General features: G+C 47.0%; 1 protein-coding gene across 16 annotated transcripts in view; it reads left to right on the top strand.

Moving 5' to 3' along the window:
• Positions 1-23385, top strand: part of LOC132590604 (gephyrin) — a 686862-nt gene that overhangs the window by 635552 nt on the left and 27925 nt on the right. For all 16 annotated transcript variants that reach the window (XM_060263562.1, XM_060263569.1, XM_060263559.1 and 13 more), the window contains 2 exons: positions 13242-13329; positions 15052-15125. In XM_060263562.1, coding sequence (XP_060119545.1) covers positions 13242-13329; positions 15052-15125 — 162 coding nt within the window. The remainder of the gene's footprint in view (positions 1-13241; positions 13330-15051; positions 15126-23385) is intronic.

Genomic DNA, 23385 nt, shown 5'->3' with positions numbered 1-23385 from the left:
GGAGTTTGTGGATAAGATGATTGAATTCCTTACATCTGTCATCATTATGGAAATGGTTGAGCAGATACCTGTTGCTGAAGCAAATATCTCTGGGAAAATGTGTGAAAAATGTAATGAAATGTTTATTTATATTATAAAAATATTTGCTTATAGATCACTTTTTTCAATGAGACTGAAAAGTAATTACAAATTATTAAAAAAAAAACAATTTAATCAGACAGCAAAAGACACCCAATAAACAATGCACTAGGACTAGGATTACAGAACTGAAAAACAATACAAACAAAAAACTGTCAAAAGCACGATGTACCATAATGCAGAAAGTGGATCACAAATTAACAAGCGCCGGCTGCGGAGGGGGCAGCATGCTTCCTCCTTGCCTGTGTGCCTGGCTTCAGCTGTGATGTTTAAAGGAAGCGCTGGGATCGGAGGGGGGAGGGAGCGATCCCAGCGCTTGCTTTAAACATCACAGCTGAAGCTAGGCACACAGGCAAGGAGGAAACACCCGCCGCCTCCGCAAACCCAGCACTTTGCGAGCGCCGGCTGTGGAGAGGGCAGCGTGTTTCTCCTTGCCTGTGTGCCTGGCTTCAGCTGTGATGTTTAAAGCAAGCGCTGGGATCGCTCCCTCCCCCCTCCGATCCCAGCGCTTCCTTTAAACATCACAGCTGAAGCCAGGCACACAGGCAAGGAGGAAGCATGCTGCCCCCTCTGCACCCAGCGCTTGTGAAGCGCTGGGTTTGCGGTGGGGCCACGTGGAGCAATCCCAGCGCTTGCCTGAAGAAGATGGAGCCAGGCAGGCAGGCGCGGGGGAAGCGCTGGATCGGAGGAAGAGGCAGCAGATCGCCCCCCCAAGGTACGTACCTTCGGACCATAAGACGCACACACTTTCCCCCCCACTTTTTTTGGGGGGAAGTGTGTCTTATGGTCCGAAAAATACGGTAAATCCAAAGATGAATGGATCATGGATGGATGGATGGATGGATGGATGATAGACAGACAGACTGACTGACCAGGCATACAGATATTACTTGGTTCCTTTGTATCCAAATCTTTTAAATACTGATTTTTTTTCAATGTCCACATTCCTAGATGCCAGTGGAAAATTGTCTGAAATACAATATGTTAGATTATGACAAGTTGTGAGGCTTATAGAAAATCACTGAGTAAAGGGTGAATAAATGACTAAAATGACTCTGATACTCCATAGCTTGACATGGCTGGTTTTTAGGGCTGGGCAACTCTCTCTTTGATTGCCAATGTTATTTATTTTTTTACTTTATTTATGCCTACCTTTCTTCCCAGTTGTCTTACAGCACCGATGGCTTATTTCATCCCAAATCTGAGTAGTGTCACATAGGAAAGGAAAGAAAGGTCCCCTGTGCAAGCACCAGTCGTTTCCGACTCTAGGGTGACGTTGCTTTTACGACGTTTTCACAGCAGACTTTTTACGGGGTGGTTTGCCATTGCCTTCCCCAGTCTTTTACACTTCCCCCTCCCCCCAGCAAGCTGGGTACTCATTTTACCAACATCAGAAGGATGGAAGGCTGAGTCAACCTTGGGCTGGCTACCTGAATCCAGCTTCCGCCGGAATCAAACTCAGGTCATGAGCAGAGAGTTCAGATCACAGTACTGCAGTACTACAGTACCGTGTCTCATAGGAAGGGCGTGATCGCCTGCGCCGATCCCTGAATCAGTACCTAAAAAGCCCAGGATTTTTTCACGCTCAGCACCAACAGGCATGCGCAGGCATCCCAATGCGCATGCTCGCCAGCGCCAGAGCGAGGATCCCGCCAGTTCCTTTCTGACCGCTGCGCTGAGAGGATCTCCTTTCGTGTCCCCGGTCAATAAAGTAATCTTAGATTGCTTTTTTCCTGTTGTATATAGCCCGTTTGTTATTTTCTTAGTGTAGTTAGTTAGTTGTTAGATAGTGTTGTTTAAAAAAAAAAAGGTTGTTGGACTTGCCCTTCGGGGCTCGGTTTTTCCCCCGTGTTTTCCCCCTCAGAGACTTTCCTGGGTGGGGTTTTTTTCCTGGGCGTCTATGGAAAGATGTTGGGGGGGGTTAAGAGGTGCTGCTCCTGTGGGAAGAAGATTCCCCCCCCCAGCGGCCATTCCCTTTGTCTCCTCTGTCTGCGCGAGTGACCAGGGGACTTCCTCTGGTCACCTCTGCCGCATTGCTGTGCAGTACTTCTGGATTTCAAGACACAGCACTCCTCCCCCCCCCCCTAGTTCAAGATACATAGTCCTTCAAGTAGGCTGGGGCCCTGCATTCCTGGGTTGACCGCCTCAGGGTTACTTGGGGCGTTGGAGCTGCCGCCATGGAAGGGGTCTCTTCTCGGGGACTCGCCACCGGCGGCTGGCTGCCCGGCACTGGTTGCGGTTCCAGAACCGCCAGTCGGTGGGTCGTACTCCCCACTGGTTGGCCCTTCCACTCACATTGTCGGTAGGGTCGGCGGCTGCAGGGCCGCTTCTGGGGGTTCCGATGCTAGCTCTCCCCCGCTTGCCGCTTCCCCAACCCCTGTTGGTTCTTCCGGCAAGGTGCGGCGGCGCAGCTGGTCTATGTGCCTCCTTAGTATCTGACCCCCCTTGGACGAGACCTCGTACGAGCGGGACCCCGTTACCCGAAGCACCCGGCCAGCAACCCACTCTGGGCTGCTTGCGAAGTTCTTCACATAGACCGGGTCCCCCGGAAAGAATCCCCGTGCCGCTTCCCTGACTTCGGGGGAACTGCGGATGTCTGTGGCCCTGTCTGGGTGTAGCCTGTCCAGCCTCGTAATCAGTTTCCTCCCCATTAGTAGTTCGGCGGGGCTTGACCTGGTGACGAGGTTGGGGGTAATTCTGTTATGAAATAAGAAGTCTGCCAGGCGGTGGTCCCAATCCCCCTGTATAATGCGACCCAGGGCCTCTTTGGTGGTGTGCACCATGCGCTCTGCCTGGCCGTTGGTGGCCGGATGGAAGGGGGCGAACTGGATGTGCTTGATGAGGTACCTATTTACAAACTCCCAGAATTCCTGGGAGGTGAAAGCGGTCCCATTGTCCGTGACCAGGGTATCGGGGATCCCATGCGTGCTAAAGGCCCTTTGCAGGGCTCTGACCGCCGCTGCTGTGGAGGTGGAAGCTACGGGGATCACCTCTAACCACTTAGTATATGCATCGACCAGGATGAAGAATATTTGGCCCTGGTATGGCCCTGCAAAATCTAAGTGAAGGCGAGACCACGGCCGCCGGTTGGACTCCCAGTGGTGGACGGGGGCGCTCGGCGGATCGGGCCGGGATTCTTGGCAGGGTTGGCACCTTCTCACCCACCCCTCTATCTCCTCATCCATACCCGGCCACCATACGTAACTGTAGGCCAGGGCTTTCGTCCTCGCTATCCCCGGGTGTGTTTCGTGTAAAGCGTCTAATACTTGCTTCCGCATAGGGGGGGAACCACCACCCTGCCCAGAGTATGCATCCCTTGTATATGGATAGCTCGTCTCTGCATGATGTGAATGCCCTGAATTCAGTGTCCACTTTGCCCGTAGGCCACCCCCTTCCCACCCAGTCCAAAACTTGTGCAAGTATACGGTACTTGCCTGTGGCCCGAGCCACCTCAGCAGCATGGAGGGGCCACTCGGGCAAAGACTCCAGAAGCATCACATGGTGGGCCGGGGTGGAATCTGGGTCCGTCAAGGGAAGCGGCAGGTGGCTAAGGGCGTCGGCGTGCCCCATGGCTTTGCCCAGGTGGTGCACCAGGGTGTATGTGTATGAGTTCAGAAATTGGTTCCACCTCAGGACTCGCTGTGATAAGATTTGTGGGGTCTGACGGTCTGGAGCGAGGAGGCCCAGGAGCGGCTTATGGTCCATGGCAATCATGAAACGCCTACCATACAGGTAGTCGTTGAATTTGTGTATGCCCGCCACGATTGCCAAAGCCTCCTTGTCGATCTGAGCGTAGTTGCAACTTACTTTAGAAGCACTACACGCTGGACGTGCATGCTCAGCAGAGGACTCGTTTGGGAGCTGCGGTGCTGCAAACTGTTTCTTCCGGTTGACCGTTTTCCCGCCTCCAGGTATGTCTTGCTTACTAATCTCCCATGAGTGTGAAGCACAGAGACCACGAAGAAGATAGACAGGTTGCTTACCTGTAACTGTAGATCTTCGAGTGGTCATCTGTGCATTCACACTACTCACCCTCCTTCCCCACTGCTGATGGTCTCCCTCCAGTAGGGGTTTACAGCGGTCAAGAAGGAACTTGCGGGATCCTCGCTCTGGCGCTGGCGAGCATGCGCATTGGGATGCCTGCGCATGCCTGTTGGTGCTGAGCGTGAAAAAATCCTGGGCTTTTTAGTTACCGATTCAGGGATCGGCGCAGGCGCTTTATCCCATGAGTGTGAATGCACAGATGACCACTCGAAGATCTACAGTTACAGGTAAGCAACCTGTCTTTTTTTTACTTCTCCATGACCTGCTGTTTGGAGAGAGAGATTGGGGTTTGGGAATGTATATGCTTCATGGCATACAATCCCTTGATCTTACATTTGTCACCTAATCCTGAAAGTTAAGTATTAGTTGTATCCCTTTAGCAGTTTAAAAATCTTAACTGATTAGATCAGGGCAAATTCTAATAAAGGTGGGAAGAATTTAATATATTGAACGGAATTTTAAAGCCAAATCCAACTTTAGAATTTCATTCTTTTTGATGTCTACATGCATGTTTAAATACCCTTCATACTTTACCTATATGCATACATTTTTATCCGTTCTTTCTTTATTATGTTATGTGGGACCTTTTACAGTTCCACAGGGCCTGCAAGATGGAGCTATTCCACCCAGCTTTTGGATGAGGAAGCGGACATCAAATACCATCTGGCCCCTCCTACTATCACCAAGGTCTTCAATCTTCAAGGACTTGGATGACCCCCACACACACACACACACACCTTAGCTAGCCAAGGGAAGGATATTTACCATCTGGATACCTATATAGCAGGGGTGGCCAACAGTAGCTCTCCAGATGTTTTTTGCCTACAACTCCCATCAGCCCCAGCCAGCATGGCCAATGGCTGGCGCTGATGGGAGTTATAGGCAAAAAGCATCTGAAGAGCTACCGTTGGCCACTCCTGCTATATAGGATTCAGCCCTCTCTGTTTACAATTGTCTGATACTGGGACAGCATGGAAATAGTTCTGAATGCCATGGTTACAGATGTTATAGTTTTTAAAGTCTGATTTTATTGTGTATAACCAATTTTGTAAACTGCTCTGAGCCCATTTGTGGGAAGAGTAGGATAGAAATTGAACCAAATAGATAGATAGACAGACAGACAGACATAATTTTATTCTGCCCTTCCTCCAAGGAGCTCAGGGCAGCATACAGCATTACTACCCTTCTGTATTTTATCTCACAGTAATCCTGTGAGGTACATTAGGCTGGGAGTCAGTGAGTGGCCCAGTTTCACCCAGCAACCTTCATGGCTAAGTAGTATATGAACTTGGATCATAGTCTACCACTGTAACCACTGTACCATGCTTTTAACTCAAGCAAGTTTAGTAAAGTTAACTGCGTGATAGTTCATTATTTTATATATCACATTATCTGCACTTTCTTACGTGATTTCCTATAAGCCTGCAATGTCATTATTTATTATGGTGTTTAAATACTCTTCCCCTGAATCTAATGAATCCCACCACTTGAATGTTTTAAGTCTAAAAGAGTGTTCATGGATCTAAAATGTATTGCACCCTAGACTGATTGGACACCAGGAATTATATCTGGTTATGCTCTTCATTTAAATCTGTTGATGGGCAGCCAGTTGGATACTGGCCCAGTGAATCTCATATAGACATGCCTGGTATACCCCCTGAAGGGACTAGAGGCTGTGGTGAGATGACTGAAATAGTGCAACTGAGACTCAGTCCTACTAAGATAGAATCAGGTTTGGGGAGGATTGGGTTTGTGGTGCCAACTCCTCACCCTTGACGGTGTGCCCCTAATACAGGCACCAGCTGTCAAGAGCTTAGGTGTGGTCTTGGATGCTTCCTTATCAATGGAGACCCAGATCACAAATGTTGCCAGACTGGCATTTCTCCAGCTGCATCAGGTCAGGCAACTAGCCCCCTACCTGTCTCATGCAATGGTCACCACCAGACTAGACTACTGTAGCTCACTCTACACAGTGCTACCCTTGAGACTCACCCAGAAACTCTGACTAGTACAGAATGCAGCAGTATGGGTTCTCACAGGAACCCCATGAAGGGCACATATATTCACCCTGTGCTGTGTGAGCTGCACTGGCTCCAGATGGAGTACCAGATCAGGTTCAACGTTCTGGTATTAGCCTTTAAGGCCTTAAATGGTCAGGGACCCAAGTACCTTTGAGGCCGCCTCTCCTGGTATACCCCCTGAAGAATACTGTGTTCTGCTGATTTAAAAAAACCTATTAATGCTCCCCAGCCCAAGAGACACTCGGCTGTCCTCTTGGCCCTGGCTCCAACCTGGCAGAAGTTTCTGCCAAGTAACATCTTTGCCCTGTGGGACATAAGTTCTGCAGGGCCTGCAAGGGGATCCCAGTTATCCAGGGCAGGGGGAGATATGGCAATGGGAGAAGGTCTTGGTATGGAAGGGGATGGAGATATGGACATGCCTGGTCCCTTTCCAACCTTCGTCCCATTCCACGAAATTGGCGAGAAGATGTGGACTATATACTCCCCTTCGACACTGATGCTATGCAATGCCAGGTTTATAAACAACAAGATTATCTTGCAGCTCAGTCAGTAGACCTGGCTTGCATGACTGAGATGTGGGTCTGGGAGGGCAAAACAGTTGTCCTGGAAGAGCTTGCCCCGCCAGGTTTCTCAGTCTTGCGTCAGTCCCGAACCCATGGGCGGGGGGAGTTGGCTTTGCTCATCTGGCAGTCTTTTCATTCAAGCCACTCACCATCCTAAAGATCACTGGAATTGAATGTGTTGGCCTGGTGTGGGAGTCAGAGGTGAGTCTCACCATCTGTGAGACTCTCACCATCAGCCTAGCGCACCAGCGGATGGCCTTCTGAGCCTGTTGGAGGCAGTGGCTGGGTGGGCCCTGGAGTACCCACAGCTGCTGGTCTTAGGGGACTTCAGTGTCCATGCGAACGAACCTGCGGCCTCTGTCCAGGCTTCAGGACTAATGTCTTCCGTGGCAGCATTATGACTCAAACAAATTATCTCGAGCCCTACACATCAGGCAGGCCACACATTGGATTTGATCTTTGGCATGGGGCTGAATGTGGACCTAACCTCAAAAGAAGAGTTGCCATGGTCAGACCACTTGGTTTTGAAGGCCCAGCTGGACATTTCTGCTCCTCCCTATCTAGGTGATGAGCCAATTTATGCTCGCCCATGGAGACTAATGGATGCCATTGGGTTCCAGAATGTTCTGCGGGATCCACAGTCCTCCTTGCACCTCCTTAGGTGAGCTGGTAGGAAACTAAATTCCCGTCTCACTGAATCCATCAAAGAGATTGCATCAAAGAGATTGCAGAGTTCTACTCAGCCTCCATCACACCCACGGGCTCACGCCAAGTTCATTTGTTTAGGATAATTCGGTCTTTAACATCCCTCGCAACAAGAGGTTCAAAAAGAGGTAGTAATTTGGCCATTGATTCTGAGGCATTTTTGATCTTCTTCACAGATAAAGTCGTGTCGCTGCATCACAACCTACCTGCCAATTTTGTTACAGCGAGTGAACTGGAGGTCCTTTAGCTGTCTTTGGGTTCAGTTTGTGATTCTTTCAACTTGTTCTCCTCTGCTGACGTTGACAGGGTCCTGAGAGCCATTAGGCCAACCATTGCCTGGTAGACCCATGTCCCTTGTGGCTGGTTAAGGCTGGTGATGAGAGGATCTGGGATCCTATGAAGGAAATTATCAACTAGTCCTTAGAGAGTTGGGTGTTTCTAGAGGACCTAAAGGAGGCAGTGGTCATACCACTGTTTAAAAAGCCATCAATGGATCCTGCAGATCTGGCGCATTACCACCCAATATCAAGCTTACCATTTCTGGGTAAGGTAATTGGGAGAGCTGTAGCAGAACAGCTCCAGGGCTTCCTGGAAGACACATCAGTGCTAGACCCATTCCAGTCGGGTTTCCACCCTGGCCACAGAACTGAGACTGTCCTGGTCAGTCTAACTGACAGTCTCTGAACACAGCTGGATTGAGGCAAGTTGGCACTGTTGCCTGATCAAACCACTTCTCTTGACTCTCATGCCGTTTTCGCACTAGCGTTTACTCCGGCGTAGCACCCCATTTACCTCCGGATCTTTTCCTGGTTTTCGCACCTGTTGCTCCGGCGCTGCGTCTTGCTCCGGTGCTGCAGGGGTTTCACGCCGGAGTATCTAGATCCACCTCCTTCCAGAGTTTTTGAAAACCTCCGGATCCACACCGGATCCACTCTGCGGAGTTTGCTGTGGGAAATCCATCCACGCCGGATCGACTGCTTTGTGGGCGTCACCCTCTCCCTTTCCGTCCTCCCACCCCATCCACCCCCTTGGCCAATCATCAGCTGTTCGCGGCGCTTCCCAAAAGTGCCCGCAGGGCCATTTTTTTTTTAAACTTCATCTTTCTTGCGTAATAGCGATATTTCGAAATTAACAAATAGAAAAAAAAAACCCCTCCTGGAATAGCCTCAATTGCCACTTCAATTGGTTTCGTTAGAATTTTTTTTTATTATTATTGACTTTAGTTGCGTTATTTCGCTGTTGCGTTATCTCGCAACTACATTATACATTGTTGGGGGGGGGGAAATCTAGTGCCGGCGCGGGCCAAAGCGTTCATGTGTGTGTGTTTTAAAAAGGCAATGCCTCCCTCAGCTGTGCCACCAGGATTTCTGGACCTGCACAAAATCGCCATGTATAAAATGGGAAGTTGGAGTCCTGAATTCTTCTCCCTGGCTACATTCCGCTCGGTTAGAAAATAGACGCGAGCTCGCTCTTCACACGCGCCACAGAAGGGGAAGGAGAGAATGGGGCGGGGGGGGAGCTCTGGCAGCAGGAATCAGGTCCCCGTTGCAAGCGCCAGCCGGGGAGGGGAAAGAGCGCGGAGGAAATCCCAGCTTCGCCACCCGGGAGGGAGCGAGGCTGGGAAAGGAAGAAGCTGCCACACACACACACACACACAAACCCCTCGATTTCTCTCTCTTCGTTATTGCGATATTTCGCAACTTCAGAATTTGGGGGGGGAATCTAGTGCTAGGATTCTCCACTGTGAATGCTTCTGTTAATACATAAAGGGCTGTGGAGGATACTACAGCTGCAGCCAATCCATAAGCAGCAGCAGCACACGTGATGCGGTTTGTCCACAAAAAGAAGGGGAGGGAACAGCTGTGGCTGCTCGATGTTATGTTATTACGTCCTTACGCAACCAGACTTGCGCTTAAAAAAAAATGATTGACAGGGCATCGAACTCAAGTCGATGCCAGTGGGGAAACGATTTGAGCCGGGGCTTCATGGAAAGCGACTCCGCAAATGAGTCCATGTGCGAAAACGAGGAAAATGAGCCAGACATAATTGCGCCGTGGAATAAGGGGAGCAAACGCTAAGTGCGAAAACGACCTCAGTCTTGCGACAAATAGATGGGATAGCGTTCTTGTTGGCTGATAAATGTCCCTCAATCACCAAGCAGGTGGCAGAGTTTCTGGCTCTAGCAGCGAAAGAGATAGAAACTAAAAGTGGTAAAGGAGTTAGATAGGAGAAGATTATGTTTCTACTCGTCTTGGTTGAGTTCTGATTGTACTTATATTTTACTTTACTGAGAACTCTTGTGGACTGTTTTTATTTGCCCTCTAATTTCCCTTGGGTTTTGTATTCTTCCATGTTATGCCAATAAAGTTTGTGTCTGTGTGTGTGTTAGATCTTACAGCAGCATTCAACACAATCAACTATGATCTGTTGATTCACCACACTGCTGATCTGGGAATTTGTGGGTTGACCTTTCAGCATGGCATGGGTTCACACTATTAAATTCTGGTTACGACTCCACTTCAACTCTGATCCACTTAGTTTTCTGTACCAGCTAATTTCCAAATCTGATAATTTCAGCTGGCTATGTTACATTGAAGCTAAAATAAGTTTCCTGAATCTATCTTTAGATTCCTTATCCTTGCTTTCTGAGTTCGAGGCTATTTTAGAAATAAAATCTAGCCTACTGACCTCAGAGCTACAAACTGTTTATAGTCTTGCCAACAGAACCTGTTCTCCCCTAAACTTAGGGATTGTTCCAAATGCAAATATTCCAGCTGTGTACTTCTACCAACTTCTAGCTCCAAATTTGCACAGAGCCTTTTCCTTGGCCAGATTCAATGCCCTTCCGTCAGCCATTTTAAGCAGATTCCAAGGGACTCCCTATTCAAGTAGGTGCTGTCCCTGTAAAATGGATTGTGTTGAGACTGTTGCCCATGTTCTTCTCCAATGTCCCCTCTATTTGGCGTACCGCTGGGATCTTTTATACTCCATATTGGCCCAAATTTTAGAGACCTCTGATGATTTTAAGGTGCTTTTCTTGCTAGATAATTCTGATCCAGAAATAACAGAATTTGTAGCACTTTTTTTTATAGAGTCATGGTTACTCGTCCTGATAAGTAGTACTATGTATCAGGTTTTACTATATTGCTACTTTGTTTTTATCTTGTAATCCTAATTTTATTCTGTATGGATTATGTATTCTTTTAATATGTAACCTAGTCAACCCTCTATTTTATATTCTTACATATGCCAATAAAGGCTGTCTTCTTGTTGGTTGGCCTTTCAATGGTTCTCCTCATTTCTCCACGGTCAGGAACAAAAGGTGGCACATGAGGAGGATGTGTTTTCAAGATACCTCCTGGTCTGTGGGGTTCCCCAAGGGACATTCCTCTCCCTGATGTTGTTTAACATCTATATGCACCCCCTTGCCCAGCAGGTATGGAGTTTTGGGCTAGGGTGTCATCAATATGCAGATGACACTCAGCTGTATTTGCTGTTGTGTGACTAGTCAGCCTCAATCCCATCATCTCTGGCTGAGGGTTTGAAGGCCATGGTGGGCTGGCTAAAGTAGAGTAGGTTGGAACTGAACCCTTCAAAGACGGAAGTTCTGTTGCGGGGGGGGGGAGGGGGACTGGGGTTGGAGTTAGAGTGCAGATTGCCTGCCCTTGATGGGGCACTACTAACACCAATGCCAACTGTAAAGAGCTTGGGAGTGACCCTGGATGCCTCTCTCTCAATGGGAGCCTAAGTCACACACATTGCTAAAGTGGCATTCTTTCATCTACACCAAGGTAGACAACTGGCTCCCCTCCTGCCTTGCTTAGACCTAGCCACAGTAATCCATGCAACAGTCACCTCCAGGCTAGACACACTCTACACTGGCCTGCCCTTGACTTTGACCCAGAAACTCCCAATGGATCCAGAATGTGGTAGCGTGAGTCCTGATGGGAACACCACAGATGGCACATAGTCTACCTGCGTTGCGCCAGCTACACTGGCTTCCAGCTGAGTACTGAGTTAGAGTCAAGGTTCTAGTTATGACCTTTAAGGCCTTGAGTGGTCAGGGACTGTTGTATCTATGGGACCGCCTCCTCTGCTATGTCTCTGGAAGAGCATTATGCTGTACAGGTCGAAATCTACTGGTGATCCCTGGCACCAAAGAGGTCCAGCTGTCCTCAACAAAGGCCAGGACTTTTTCAGTCCTGGCTCCAACCTGGTGGAACGCTCTGCCAGAAGATACTAGGGCCCTGCGGGATCTTCTACAATTCCACAGGGCCTATAAAGCTGAGATGTTCCACCAGGCTTTTGCCTGAGAACAATGACAGTTGTTGGGCTGTCACCCTCCCTCCTTCCCCCTCCTCTCTGCTCCCAGTGCCTTGAAAGCTGAATTGTTGCACATTTACAAAGGATGTCATTGGGTTGTAAATTTGTTTAATTGATTGGATTTACTGCTTTTATATATATTTTATGCTGATGTCTATTTCCTAGAGCCCAGCACTGGCTGGGATAAGGCAATTCACAAATCTTAAGAATAAGAATGTTCCACAAACAGTGACAGTTTCCATCTACTCTGGCACTCCTGTTCCCTGCCGCTGCCCCTCCCCACCCCATGGGACAGAAGTACAATCTGATGTAGTCTTGTGCCATCTAATCAGAATTATTGTTATATTTTATTGTTTTGACTTTGTATTTTAATTATGAATGTGTTTCTGTTCTTGTACACTGCCCCAAGCCCCAACCTGTGGGGGAGGGCGGTCTAGAAATTTAATAAATAAATAATAATGGATTAATATCCCCGCAACCAAAACTATTTCTCTAGGATACTAACATTCACTGAGGATCTAGAAGACCATTTCCTCTCCCGCTCCACTTTCCCCCTGCAAGATATGCACCACTGCCATCAACAGTGGCTCCTCAGTGGCAGTAGACATATTCAGTGTTTATCAGACTGGTTAAATATTTTTCTGCATACTTTTGGAGACCCCAAAATATGAAGAAATCCTGTCTTTATCTGTGGGCGGTCCCATTTTGCTGCCCTACTAGGAGACCCTAGACCATTAATGTTGCTATTAACAGGGGTTGTAGACATGATTTTAATGTATTAGCTAACAATATCTTCTGGCCAGCCGAGACTGTCATCTGTAGCTTGGAATCCCATTGGAATATAAAAGTGATCCCATCAGAACTTACATGATTAGAAAGACAGTGCAAATTTAATTTTATCTTCTCTCACTATTAATTTATATTTCTAACAGCAGGCACTAGGTTTTAGCCAATCATTCCACTCAGCTAAGGATGCCATGTTCTATTCGCAGAAGGTGTGTCCTGCTGATGGAGGAGGGTCTTTCATCAGTGTGTTATGCCCTGCATAAATGACATTCATCATTGTAGGGAGGTTGGATACAACCCAAAACACTCAAGCAGTTCGTTATCTTTGTTGTTTATAATGAATTGTTGAGAATAATCTTATCTAGCAGTCCATCAGGCTAAAATTCTTGTTAAGTGATTATGAATTGATACGTATGTTGCTGTATTTCTAGCCAGACTGTACAAGCATACTATATACAAAAGAGATTCCCAGTGCATTAATATTTGCTGTTTATGGAGAAAAAGGTCTCATAACTAGTATAATATCTTGTTAGTCTTATTTTTTAATTATATGTTTTGTCTACTTAGAGCTTTTAAAAAAGAGTTACATTGCAGATACATATTTAGTTTTTCTTAGAAAGCACATTATTGTTAATCTGTTCGTTTTTATTATTTTTTGCAGCCCAGATGATTTACTTAATGCCTTGAATGAGGGAATCAGCCGTGCTGATGTCATCATCACATCAGGGGGTGTGTCCATGGGAGAAAAGGTATGTGTACAGAACTGTGTTGGGTTGAAATGGAGAGAAGTGCAGCATGGACAAGCTTGTGATGGGAATGAAGCACATTAAGGAATGGTAGATTCCATTGAAGAAGGATTGGGATCAGGTCTGAATTGGCTCACCAACACATTAATTTTTTTCAGTTCTGCTTTGAATAAGGAGTCTTGTTGCACATTAAGTACTAACAAATTCATTACAGCATAGATTTTAATGGCAAAAGTACACTTAACCAAACACAAATCGAAACAGTGAGTTGATGTTGTTGGGTTGCTGAACATACTGTATCATTGAGGCTACGATGTTCCGTTTTCCTAAGTGGGGCTGTCTGATCTACAGATGGGTACGAATGGGTAAAATGGAGGTCTATGAAGGTTTGTGGTTCGTCTCACAAACCACAAACCTTTTTGTTTAATGAACTGACTTGTAGTGCAGCTTGAAAAGCCATTTAAATGGCTTTTGCAAGCTATTGTGCCACTGTGTTTTCCATGCCCTGCTGCCGGTACCAGCAGGATGGCACGAGCCAAGGTTCGCAAACCACAAACCGTGCCCAGTTTATGATGAATTTTGGCTCATAACTCAGTTCATGCCCATCCCTAGTCTCACTTGCTACAAAGGTCTTCTCAGACTCCATCCCATTCTATTAGGTTGCAGACTGGTGTTTGTACTACTTGTAAGAATATTTCATAGGGGATAAAATGTGCTACTATTTCAGCAGTTATTTTGAAAGGCCTTCGCAGAACTGCTTGTCTTATATTTAATAGTGTAGCACAGTTATCACAGATAATTTATGGATATCTTTACCCTTCACTAAAGGATGGTGATAATTTTATACAGCACTTTCAGTGGTCAAAGGAGGCTCTTCTTCACCCAACGGGTGATTAACATGTGGAATTCACTGCCACAGGAGGTGGTAGCAGCTACAAGCATAGCCAGCTTCAAGAGGGGGTTAGATAAAAATATGGAGCAGAGGTCCATCAATGCCTATTAGCCACAGTGTATATATATATGTATATATGTGTGTATATATACACACACATATACACACACACACATATATATATCTCTCTCGGCTTGGCTTCGCGAACGAAGATTTAAGAAGGGTGCAATAGTCCACGTCTGCTGCAGGCTCGCTGGTGGCTGACAAGACCAATGCGGGACAGGCAGGTCCGGCCACAGATATATATATATATATACACATATATATACACAAACATATATATACATATACATACACACACACACACATACACACACACACACACACACACACACACACACACACATATATATATATATATATATATATATATATATATATATATATATAAAAATTTTGCCACTGTGTGACACAGAGTGTTCGACTGGATGGGCCATTGGCCTGATCCAAAACATGGCTTCTCTTATGTTCTTATGGTCAAAACATATCACATAGATGATATCGGTAATCTTTATGCAGCCTTATAAGGCAGCCCTTTGTTACTAACCTGTTATTGCACGAGGACTTTGCTTAAGGCTACCCAGTGAGAGCATGGCAGATGTCAGATTTGAATCACAGTTCATTCACTAGTCAGTGTGCTACACCAGCTCCAATAGAAGCTGACTTGCATCAGACATTATATTTATAACACTCAGGACAGGATAGGGCTTCATTCCACAATTCTTGGGACTAATTACCTTTTTTTTAAAGCTCTCTTTGCTTTTTTAAAACAGGACTATCTTAAACAGGTGCTGGACATTGATCTTCATGCTCAAATTCACTTCGGCAGGGTTTTCATGAAACCAGGGTAAGAAATATTTTCATACGCAATGTTAGTCTTAGATATACTACAAAACAGTGTGGGGACATTTTATGTTGATGTTGACATTTTACATGGCTCCCTACAGTTACATATCTCTAAGTATCAAAAAGAGGATGCTATGGTGTAAATCTGCTGAGCTGTTTCATTGATTATAAATATTCTTTCAAATATTAAACTAAAATTGCCTACTGGTTAACTTAAGCTCCTGACCATCTTTGAGTATCTGAAAGTAATTTTAGATGAGCTTTTGGCTGTTTTAATCTGTTCGATTGTTACAGTCACAAATATCCAATGTCACTGTTGGTTTTATTTTAATTCTGTACCCAAATGCTTTATGCATATTGATTGCAAGCTGGTTGTTGACTGTAACAACACACTTGAGTATCTGAAATTGCTCCGTTTTTGGCAAATATTCCTATGAACCAGACCCCAGACATCAAAATGCCTACATAATCTATCACTGTCAAATTTATCCAAATTTTTGGATTTTGTATTATTGGAAATAAATATTCCAGGGCAGAACTCATAATGCCACACTTTAGGATTCTTCTAGAGTAATAGTTCCAAAATGTATGTGTAAATAGGAATAAAATATGATCAACCCCTTCAAAAATAACCTTTTGAAAATCAAAAATATGTTTTTAAAATGTTTTCCCATAGAAAGAGGTTTAGAAGGATTGCTTGTTTTTAGGTTTGAGAAGAGTATAAGTGAATTCCTAGCACAAGATAAAAATTAGCACTTTAAAAACATAACTATATAGTCTGTCAAGAACCTGGCCCCTTTAAGCAGTTTCATGCTAAATTCCAACAATGGTTCAAGCTGAGGCCTAGCTAAAAACCATGGAAGCTTCTATCTCTGAGAACTCAAGTAAAGCTGCTTGTAGCTTCAAAGAGTCAGATAAAGGAGATGGGAGGGAACCATTAGACCACAAGAATCTAGGAGGGTACATTCCACCTCCTTAGCTCCCAAATTCATGGATGGGAGAAGGAGTTTGCTTAATTGAACCCAATGCAACTGCAGAGTGTCTAATCTAATTGACAAACTCATCTGATTGGTTAAGTCACCTGGTTAGCAACTTACTTGATTGGTCAAGTTACATTATTTGTTATATATGTGATTGGTCAACTAGTATCAGGCCAACAGAAGTCATTGAGCATAAAGGAAAGATATTGCATTCTAGTTTCATTCTAGTTTTGTCCTTTTTCTGGATTAAATTGAACTTTGGGACACTTCTTGATTCTGAGTGAGTCACTGTCTTAGAGCCCTTGTCTTGGATTTTGAAACCCTTTGGGACTCAGTTTTGCTGGATAATATCTGAATTTTGAAACAGTGCTTGAAAATGTACTTATTAGAGATGGACATGAATCGGGAAAATGGTGGTTTGTGTTGCTTTGTGGTTTGTTTAATTTCCTGAACCATTTCATGGTTCATCCAGTTTGTCCCATCCTCAATGAGCTCCAAAGACAGGTGAGCTTCAGACCTCAGTTTCCCTTGTACATGATTAGTTTCAGCAGATTGAAACTGACCAGCTGTCTCTTCCCTTCCTTCTCCCAGCCAGCCAGTGGGCTGTGAGAAGTGAAAGGCAGGTAGAGCAGGTCAGTTTCAGTCCCTTCGCTTGGAAGCCAAGGGGAGTGAAACTGACCCACTCTACCTCCCACTCCCTTCCCCAGCTGGCCTACCACAGACAAGCTGGAGAAAATAGTGTCAAGTGGTCTTGCCGTGAATTATGCTTCAGTACCAATTGTTAATTGTGCTATGCTCTGCGCTGCCACTTTTGCCTCTTTATCTCTGTAACGAATAACAAGATTCCTTTCCTTTGGCCAGAGGCAGAACCTCAAGGCCAGGCCATTGATAGCACTGCATCTCTTTAGAGAAGGGACTGGACAACTGGGTAAGGGTTATGTTTGCCCACACTTCGCTTCCCGCCTTGCTTTGAAAATGTAACTGTTATTCTAAAGTATATATAAGGAGGCCATTGCCTTGACTCACTAGTCTTAGCAAAACCCGTTTTGCTACCAGAAGCATTAGTGACTGAATAAAACTGCCATTTATTAAAGTGGACTATTTGCATTGCTTGAGATACTGGGGTCTTGACATATTGCTAAGACTCCCAACCCTAGTGGACCACCTAACTCTGAAAATGTCAAAAGAGAAGGTCAAATCTAAGGACATTCAAACTGACTGGGTCGAACCAGAGTTACTTCCATCAGAAGGGCTACCACTGGTACCTACATTCGTAATGGTCAGAAGAAGAGAACACAGCGTGGGGAACTATGGGGACAGAGAGACCAGAGACACTACTGGTCGCCATTGGCCCTGTTCCTTGGCCCTCCATGGGGCTTTTCGAGCCTGGGGGTCAGAAGAAGAAGTTGAAGAGTCCGAGCTAGCAGCGCGCCATTGAGGGAGTGACAGATTGCCCAGCTGGCTCCAGGATGCGATGCTGATGCAAGGCCATCAGATGAGAGACAAAATGCTGACCATGAATGACTATTTTATGTGGGAGGTGAAAAATCTTGCCCGTCAGCTACAGGATTTAGCTGTTCAGGTTGCTGGAACACCTCCCGCTCAACACCCACCCACGCCCCCCAGTACCCCCTGACGAAGCAGGAGCACTGGGGCGGGGTTTGCTGGCAGCGCCAGCTGGGGGGGGACCCAGCCAACCGGTCGACCCAGGGCAACCACGTGTTCCTCTGGGGGGACCCCCAGAACCCAGAGCCGCCCCAGGGGGACCAAAGGTCCGCAAAGCCTACTTCAATGGAGGCTGGGGTATTCCCTGGTCCTAGTCAGAGGGCACCTGAGAGTCTGGGCAGAGAATTTCCCCACTACATTGGGGGGTGCCTGGAAGAAGCGGCAGTGGATTGGTTCATGACTCTCTATGAGGCGAAGTCCCCCACCCTGGGCATGGCTTGAGACCTCCTGAGGGTTCTTAGGGTGCAATTTGAGGACCCCTTGCAAGAAACCAATGCCATATCGACGTTCCAGGACCTCCATCAGGGGGCAAGTCAGTGCAAGATTACATGGCTGAATTCTGACTCCTGAATACCAAGATCCATCGCTGGGACAACAGGGCCCGAATCAAACAGTATAAGAAGAGCCTTAACTCCTCCATCTTTGCAGAGGCCATAAAATTGGGGATCCTCCAGACCCTGGTTGAGTGGATCCAGCTGGCATGTGAGAATGAAGATCACCAGAAAGTCATCACCCTCCACTGCAAGCAGCAAGCAGGGCAAGGGACGAAGGAGTTCAAGGACTAAACTGGGGAGAAGGGGGGGCCAAGCAAAGTTCCCTATCCCCTGGTGAAAAGGAGAGGCGTTCAAAAAGCCATCTATGTTTAAAATGCAGGAGGAGAATCACCTCACTAACAAATGTCCCAGCAAGCCTCAGGAGCCCCAACCCCAACTCCTGAAGAAAGGGGACCAGAAGAAGAAGCCAGGAGGAAGCACTACAAAACAGCCCGGGGGGGAGAGGCGGCCGCCTTACACTACATAGACCAAGCAGCCGAGGCTTCGGATGAGGGGAGCGACAATGACCTGATGTGAAGAGCGTGCACCAGTAGGTCACTTTGACAGCCGCTCCTTTATGGGTGAGAGTTTCTGGAACTTTATATTTTATACCAGTCACCCTAGTGAATCCGGTAACCAAGAGGTTTTCGTGCGTGAGAGCCCTCCTAGATTTGGGCTGCTCCAAGGACCTGCTATCCCCTAGTGTGGTGGAAGCATTAGGCCTTAAACAGGAAACACTAACCACCTCCTTGCTGTTTTAGCAAATGGCCCTGGGGGTAGGGGAACGCTGGGAGGCCAGGACGTTTGTGATCACACCGGCCGCACGTTTTCAAGCGGTGCTGGGCCTTGAGTGGTTGTCCGATCATGACCCTTTTGTCAAATGGAGCGGGCAAGCTATCTGTTTCCAAGATGAGGGGTGCCAAAAGCATAGGTGGAATGCAGACTGGGGTCCCGAGCCCCCCCCCCCTGGGATGGAAAAATTATGCCTCACCATCCAGGAGGTTTCCAGCATCCCAGCGGAGTACAGGGACCTCTGAGGGGGATTGAGCCTGCCGAGGCTGATGAGCTTCCCCCCACATCAGCCCATCAACTGTGCAATCGAGTTCAGCAAAGGGGAGCCCCTGCCCAAGGCCAGACTCTACCCAATGAGTCGACAGAAATTTGTGGACACTAACTTGCAGCAGGGATTTATCTGGCCTGCCCAGTAACCCCATGTGGCCCCCATACTATTTAGGAAAAAAAAAGACGGGAGCCTTATACTTTGCACGGATTAGTGCAGCTATGAACAATGCTTATCCCTTTCCCCTAATTCAGGACCTCCTCAGTGAGGTCTCCCAGGGCAAAATTTTCACTAAATTGGATTTATGCAATGCCTACTTCTGTGTGCACATCAGGGAGCAGGATGAGTGGAAAACAGCATTCAATACCCCCTTGGGACAGTTCGAGTACCTAGTGATGCCATTTGGACTAAAGGAGGTGCCCGGCATCTTTATGCACTTGATCAATGAAACCTTGCAAAAATTTCTGTATAAGGGCATGGTTTGTTATATGGATTACATTTTAATTTATTCCGAGGACCTCCCTTCCCACATCAAGCTAGAGTGGGAGGTCCTACAGACCCTCTATGAGAATAAACTATTTGCCAAACTATCCAAATGTGAATTCCACAAAACAGAGTTAGACTTTTTTGGGCTACAGTGTGTCAGCGGGTGGACTCGGGATGGACCCGGCCAAAATAAAAGCTGTGGTAGACTGAGTGCCCCCCCCAAACCCAGAAACAACTACAAAGTTTACTTAGATCTTCTTCATAATCTCTGTGCATCACACTGATGGGATTAGGCGGCAGTGCCGATCTCGATCAGTAAACTTAAAAGCTGCGGATTTCCGCGCCAACATCCCAGAGCGCACGCCCAGAAGCCCCACTGCGCATGCCCACTGAGACAGGCGCGGACATCCTGCCAGTTCTCTTCTGACTGCCGCTCTGATCAGTCGATTTTTCGTCGCTTCGGTCGGTGAACTTCTTTATTCAAAAATAAATATATATAGTTATAGTTGTAGTTAGTTATAGTTCTTAGTTATAGTAGTTAATAAGCATTTGGGGGAGCGCGGGTTTGAAGACCTTTTTTTTTAAATCAAAGGGGACTCGTTTTTTACTCACGCTACTTCACGGTCCCAAAACGAGATGGAGGTCTTCGGCCGATCATGAACCTTCGAGCCTTGAATTTATTCATCACCTACCACAAATTCAGAATGACCTCACTACCCAACATCCTCCCTCTTCTCAATCGAGGAAATTGGATGGCCACGTTGGACTTACATGACGCGTACTTCCACAGCTCCATTTACCCCTCCCACAGGAAGTACCTAAGATTCACCATTGGAGAAGCCCATTTCCAGTATCGGTCATTGCCCTTCGGTCTTTCTACAGCCCTTAGGGTTTTCACCAAGACTATGGTAGTTATCGCAGTCCATCTGAGATTGCAGGGGATAACCCTGTTCCCGTACATAGACGATTGGCTCCTCATGGCAGAATCCAAGACCAGTCTTTTGCAGTACATTACCGTCACTCTCCCTCTTCTTTGGGAGCTAGGACTACAGGTCAACCAAAAGAAGTCGCACCTACAACCCTCTCAGAGGGTGCAGTTTATAGGAGCCATAATAGACACCCTTGCCTGCAAGGCTTTCCTGCCTCCAAATCAAGCGGACGACATAATCAGTCTTGTTCAGACCTTTCGGCGCAGTCCCACAGTCACAGCTCACCAGGTACAGTGTCTTTTGGGCCTCATGGCAGCCACCACTTCGGTTCTGATCTTCGCCAGGCTGCATATGAGGATCCTGCAACTATGGTTCCTCAAACACTTCAAATGCAATCTCGATTCTCCATCTCGTCTGATGACCATCCCTCCAGAAGTTCTATCCTCTCTTACCTGGTGGCAACAGCGGCAGCACCTGATGGAGGGGACTCCCTTCCACAGACCATCCCCTCAGTCACAATAACATCATATGCGTCCCTATGGGGTTGGGGAGCACATATGAACGGCCTCTGCGTGGGGACAGGTGGACCAGTCAGCACTCACACCACCATATAAATTTCTTGGAACTGTTGGCGATCTTCCATGCTATCCAATCTTTCCAGTCGCTTCTCAAGGGCAAAATGGTAGCCATTCTGACAGACAACACGACGGCCATGTTCTACATAAACCGGCAAGGAGGTACGGTCTCCCGCAGTCTCTGTATACTTACTGTGAACATATGGGAGATGTGCATGTCAATGAGTGTGTCCTTGGTGGCGACGCATCTCTCGGGGGACTTGTATGTGTGTGCAGATTTCCTCAGTCGAGGGGGAGCTTTGCTCCATGAATGGGAACTCAACTGGGAATTCCTTCAACCCGTCTTTCTGCATTGGGGAACTCTGGAGATAGACGTTTTTGCCACACGCAACAACAGGAAATGCAAACTCTTCTTCTGAAGGGGGGGCGGATCCCCTGTCCTTGGGGGACGGCCTCCTCGTTCCATGGAGTCAACATCATGTGTACCTGTTTCCTCCCATTCCCCTGATCAACAAAGTGGTGCAGAAGATATTGAGGGAAAGACCTGTAGGCATCCTCATGACACCCTGGTGGCCCAGACAGCATTGGTTCTCCCTGGTCCTTCACCTAGCCAACAGAACATTTCACCACTTTCCTCAGGCCTCAAATCTTCTCACTCACCAGGGGCATGTGGTACACCACGATATTCCTTATCTGAAATTAACAGCGTGGCGTCTACAGTGACTTTACTGTCAGACAGAGCTCAGTTCATCATATTGAACAGCAGGAAGCCCTCTACACACAAGTACTATGCCTATAAATGGGCAAGATTCGTTCAGTTTTCTTCTAATCTTTCCTTAGACCCATCAGCAGCAGGCTTATCTACAATTTTTTATTTTCTTCTTTCCCTTTTGGATAAGGGATTAGCAGTCTCATCGTTACGCGTTTATTTGGCTGCCATCTCTGCTAAACATTCCCAGATTGATGGACATTCTGTTTTCATGCATTCTGATATGAAGAGGTTCCTCAAGGGTCTCTCTAGACTGTATCCTGCTGTGAGACAGCCTACTCCGACTTGGGACCTATCTTTGGTTCTACATGCGCTAACAGGGAAACCCTTTGAGCCGATGGCCATTTGCTCTCTTCAATTATTGGCGTGGAAAACGGCCTTTTTGGTGGCAATTACTTCTGCAAGAAGAGTGGGTGATCTAGCAGCACTCAGATGCGACGCCCCCTATCTAATTAAAGTGTAGTGCTTCGTCCAGATATCACCTTCCTTCCCAAGGTGATTTCTTCCTTTCACTTGAACACTGAAATCTACCTGCCAGTGTTTTTTCTTAATCCGGTTAATGACGCAGAACGGCGACTTCATGCCTTGGATGTGAAACAAGCACTATCGTTCTATCTCCATCGTGTAAATCCCTCTCGGAGGGACTCCAGGCTTTTTGGTTCCTATGCCACTGCTTCTTTAGGGCAGCGGATCTCGTCCCAAAGACTTTCTAAATGGATAACTGAAACCATAAAACTCTGTTATCTATTGAGCAAGAAGCCCCTGCCAGGGCCCATACGAGCCCATTCCACTCGAGCTATGGCAACTTCGGCGGCTTTCATGAAGGGTGTTCCGATCCAGGAAATTTGTAAGGCTGCCACCTGGTCCTCCTTGCATACCTTTGTGAATCACTATGCGCTGGACCTACGTTTTCGCCAGGACTCGTCGGTGGCCGTGCTGTTCTGCAGTCTCTTTCCTGCTGATGGACCATTGCACCCTCCTCCAGGTAGGATTTTGGGCTTGCTAATCTCCCATCAGTATGATGCACAGAGACCACGAAGAAGATAAACAGGTTGCTTACCTGTAAATGATGATCTTCAAGTGGTCATCTGTGCAGTCACACTACCCGCCCTCCTTCCCCTCTGCTGCCGGTCCATCTTTGGGCTTATGCAGCTGTCAGAAGGAACTGGCGAGATGTCTGCGCCCGTCTCAGTGGGCATGCGCAGTGAGGCTTCTGGGCATGCGCACTGGGATGTCAGCACAGAAATCTGCAGCTTTTAAGTTTACCAATCGAGATCGGCACTGACGCCTAATCCCATCAGTGTGACTGCACAGATGACCACTCGAAGATCATCAGTTACAGGTAAGCAACCTGTTTTTTCGCAGACGTTTATAGGGGATTCATAAACAACTTTGCAACAGTTACCCTGCCCCTCACAGATCT

The sequence above is a fragment of the Heteronotia binoei genome, unplaced genomic scaffold (assembly GCF_032191835.1).
Source record: "Heteronotia binoei isolate CCM8104 ecotype False Entrance Well unplaced genomic scaffold, APGP_CSIRO_Hbin_v1 ptg000334l, whole genome shotgun sequence".
NCBI classification, from domain to species: domain Eukaryota; kingdom Metazoa; phylum Chordata; class Lepidosauria; order Squamata; family Gekkonidae; genus Heteronotia; species Heteronotia binoei.
The sequence above is the reverse complement of the archived record's forward strand: the minus strand, read 5'-3'. Positions and strand labels throughout refer to the sequence as shown.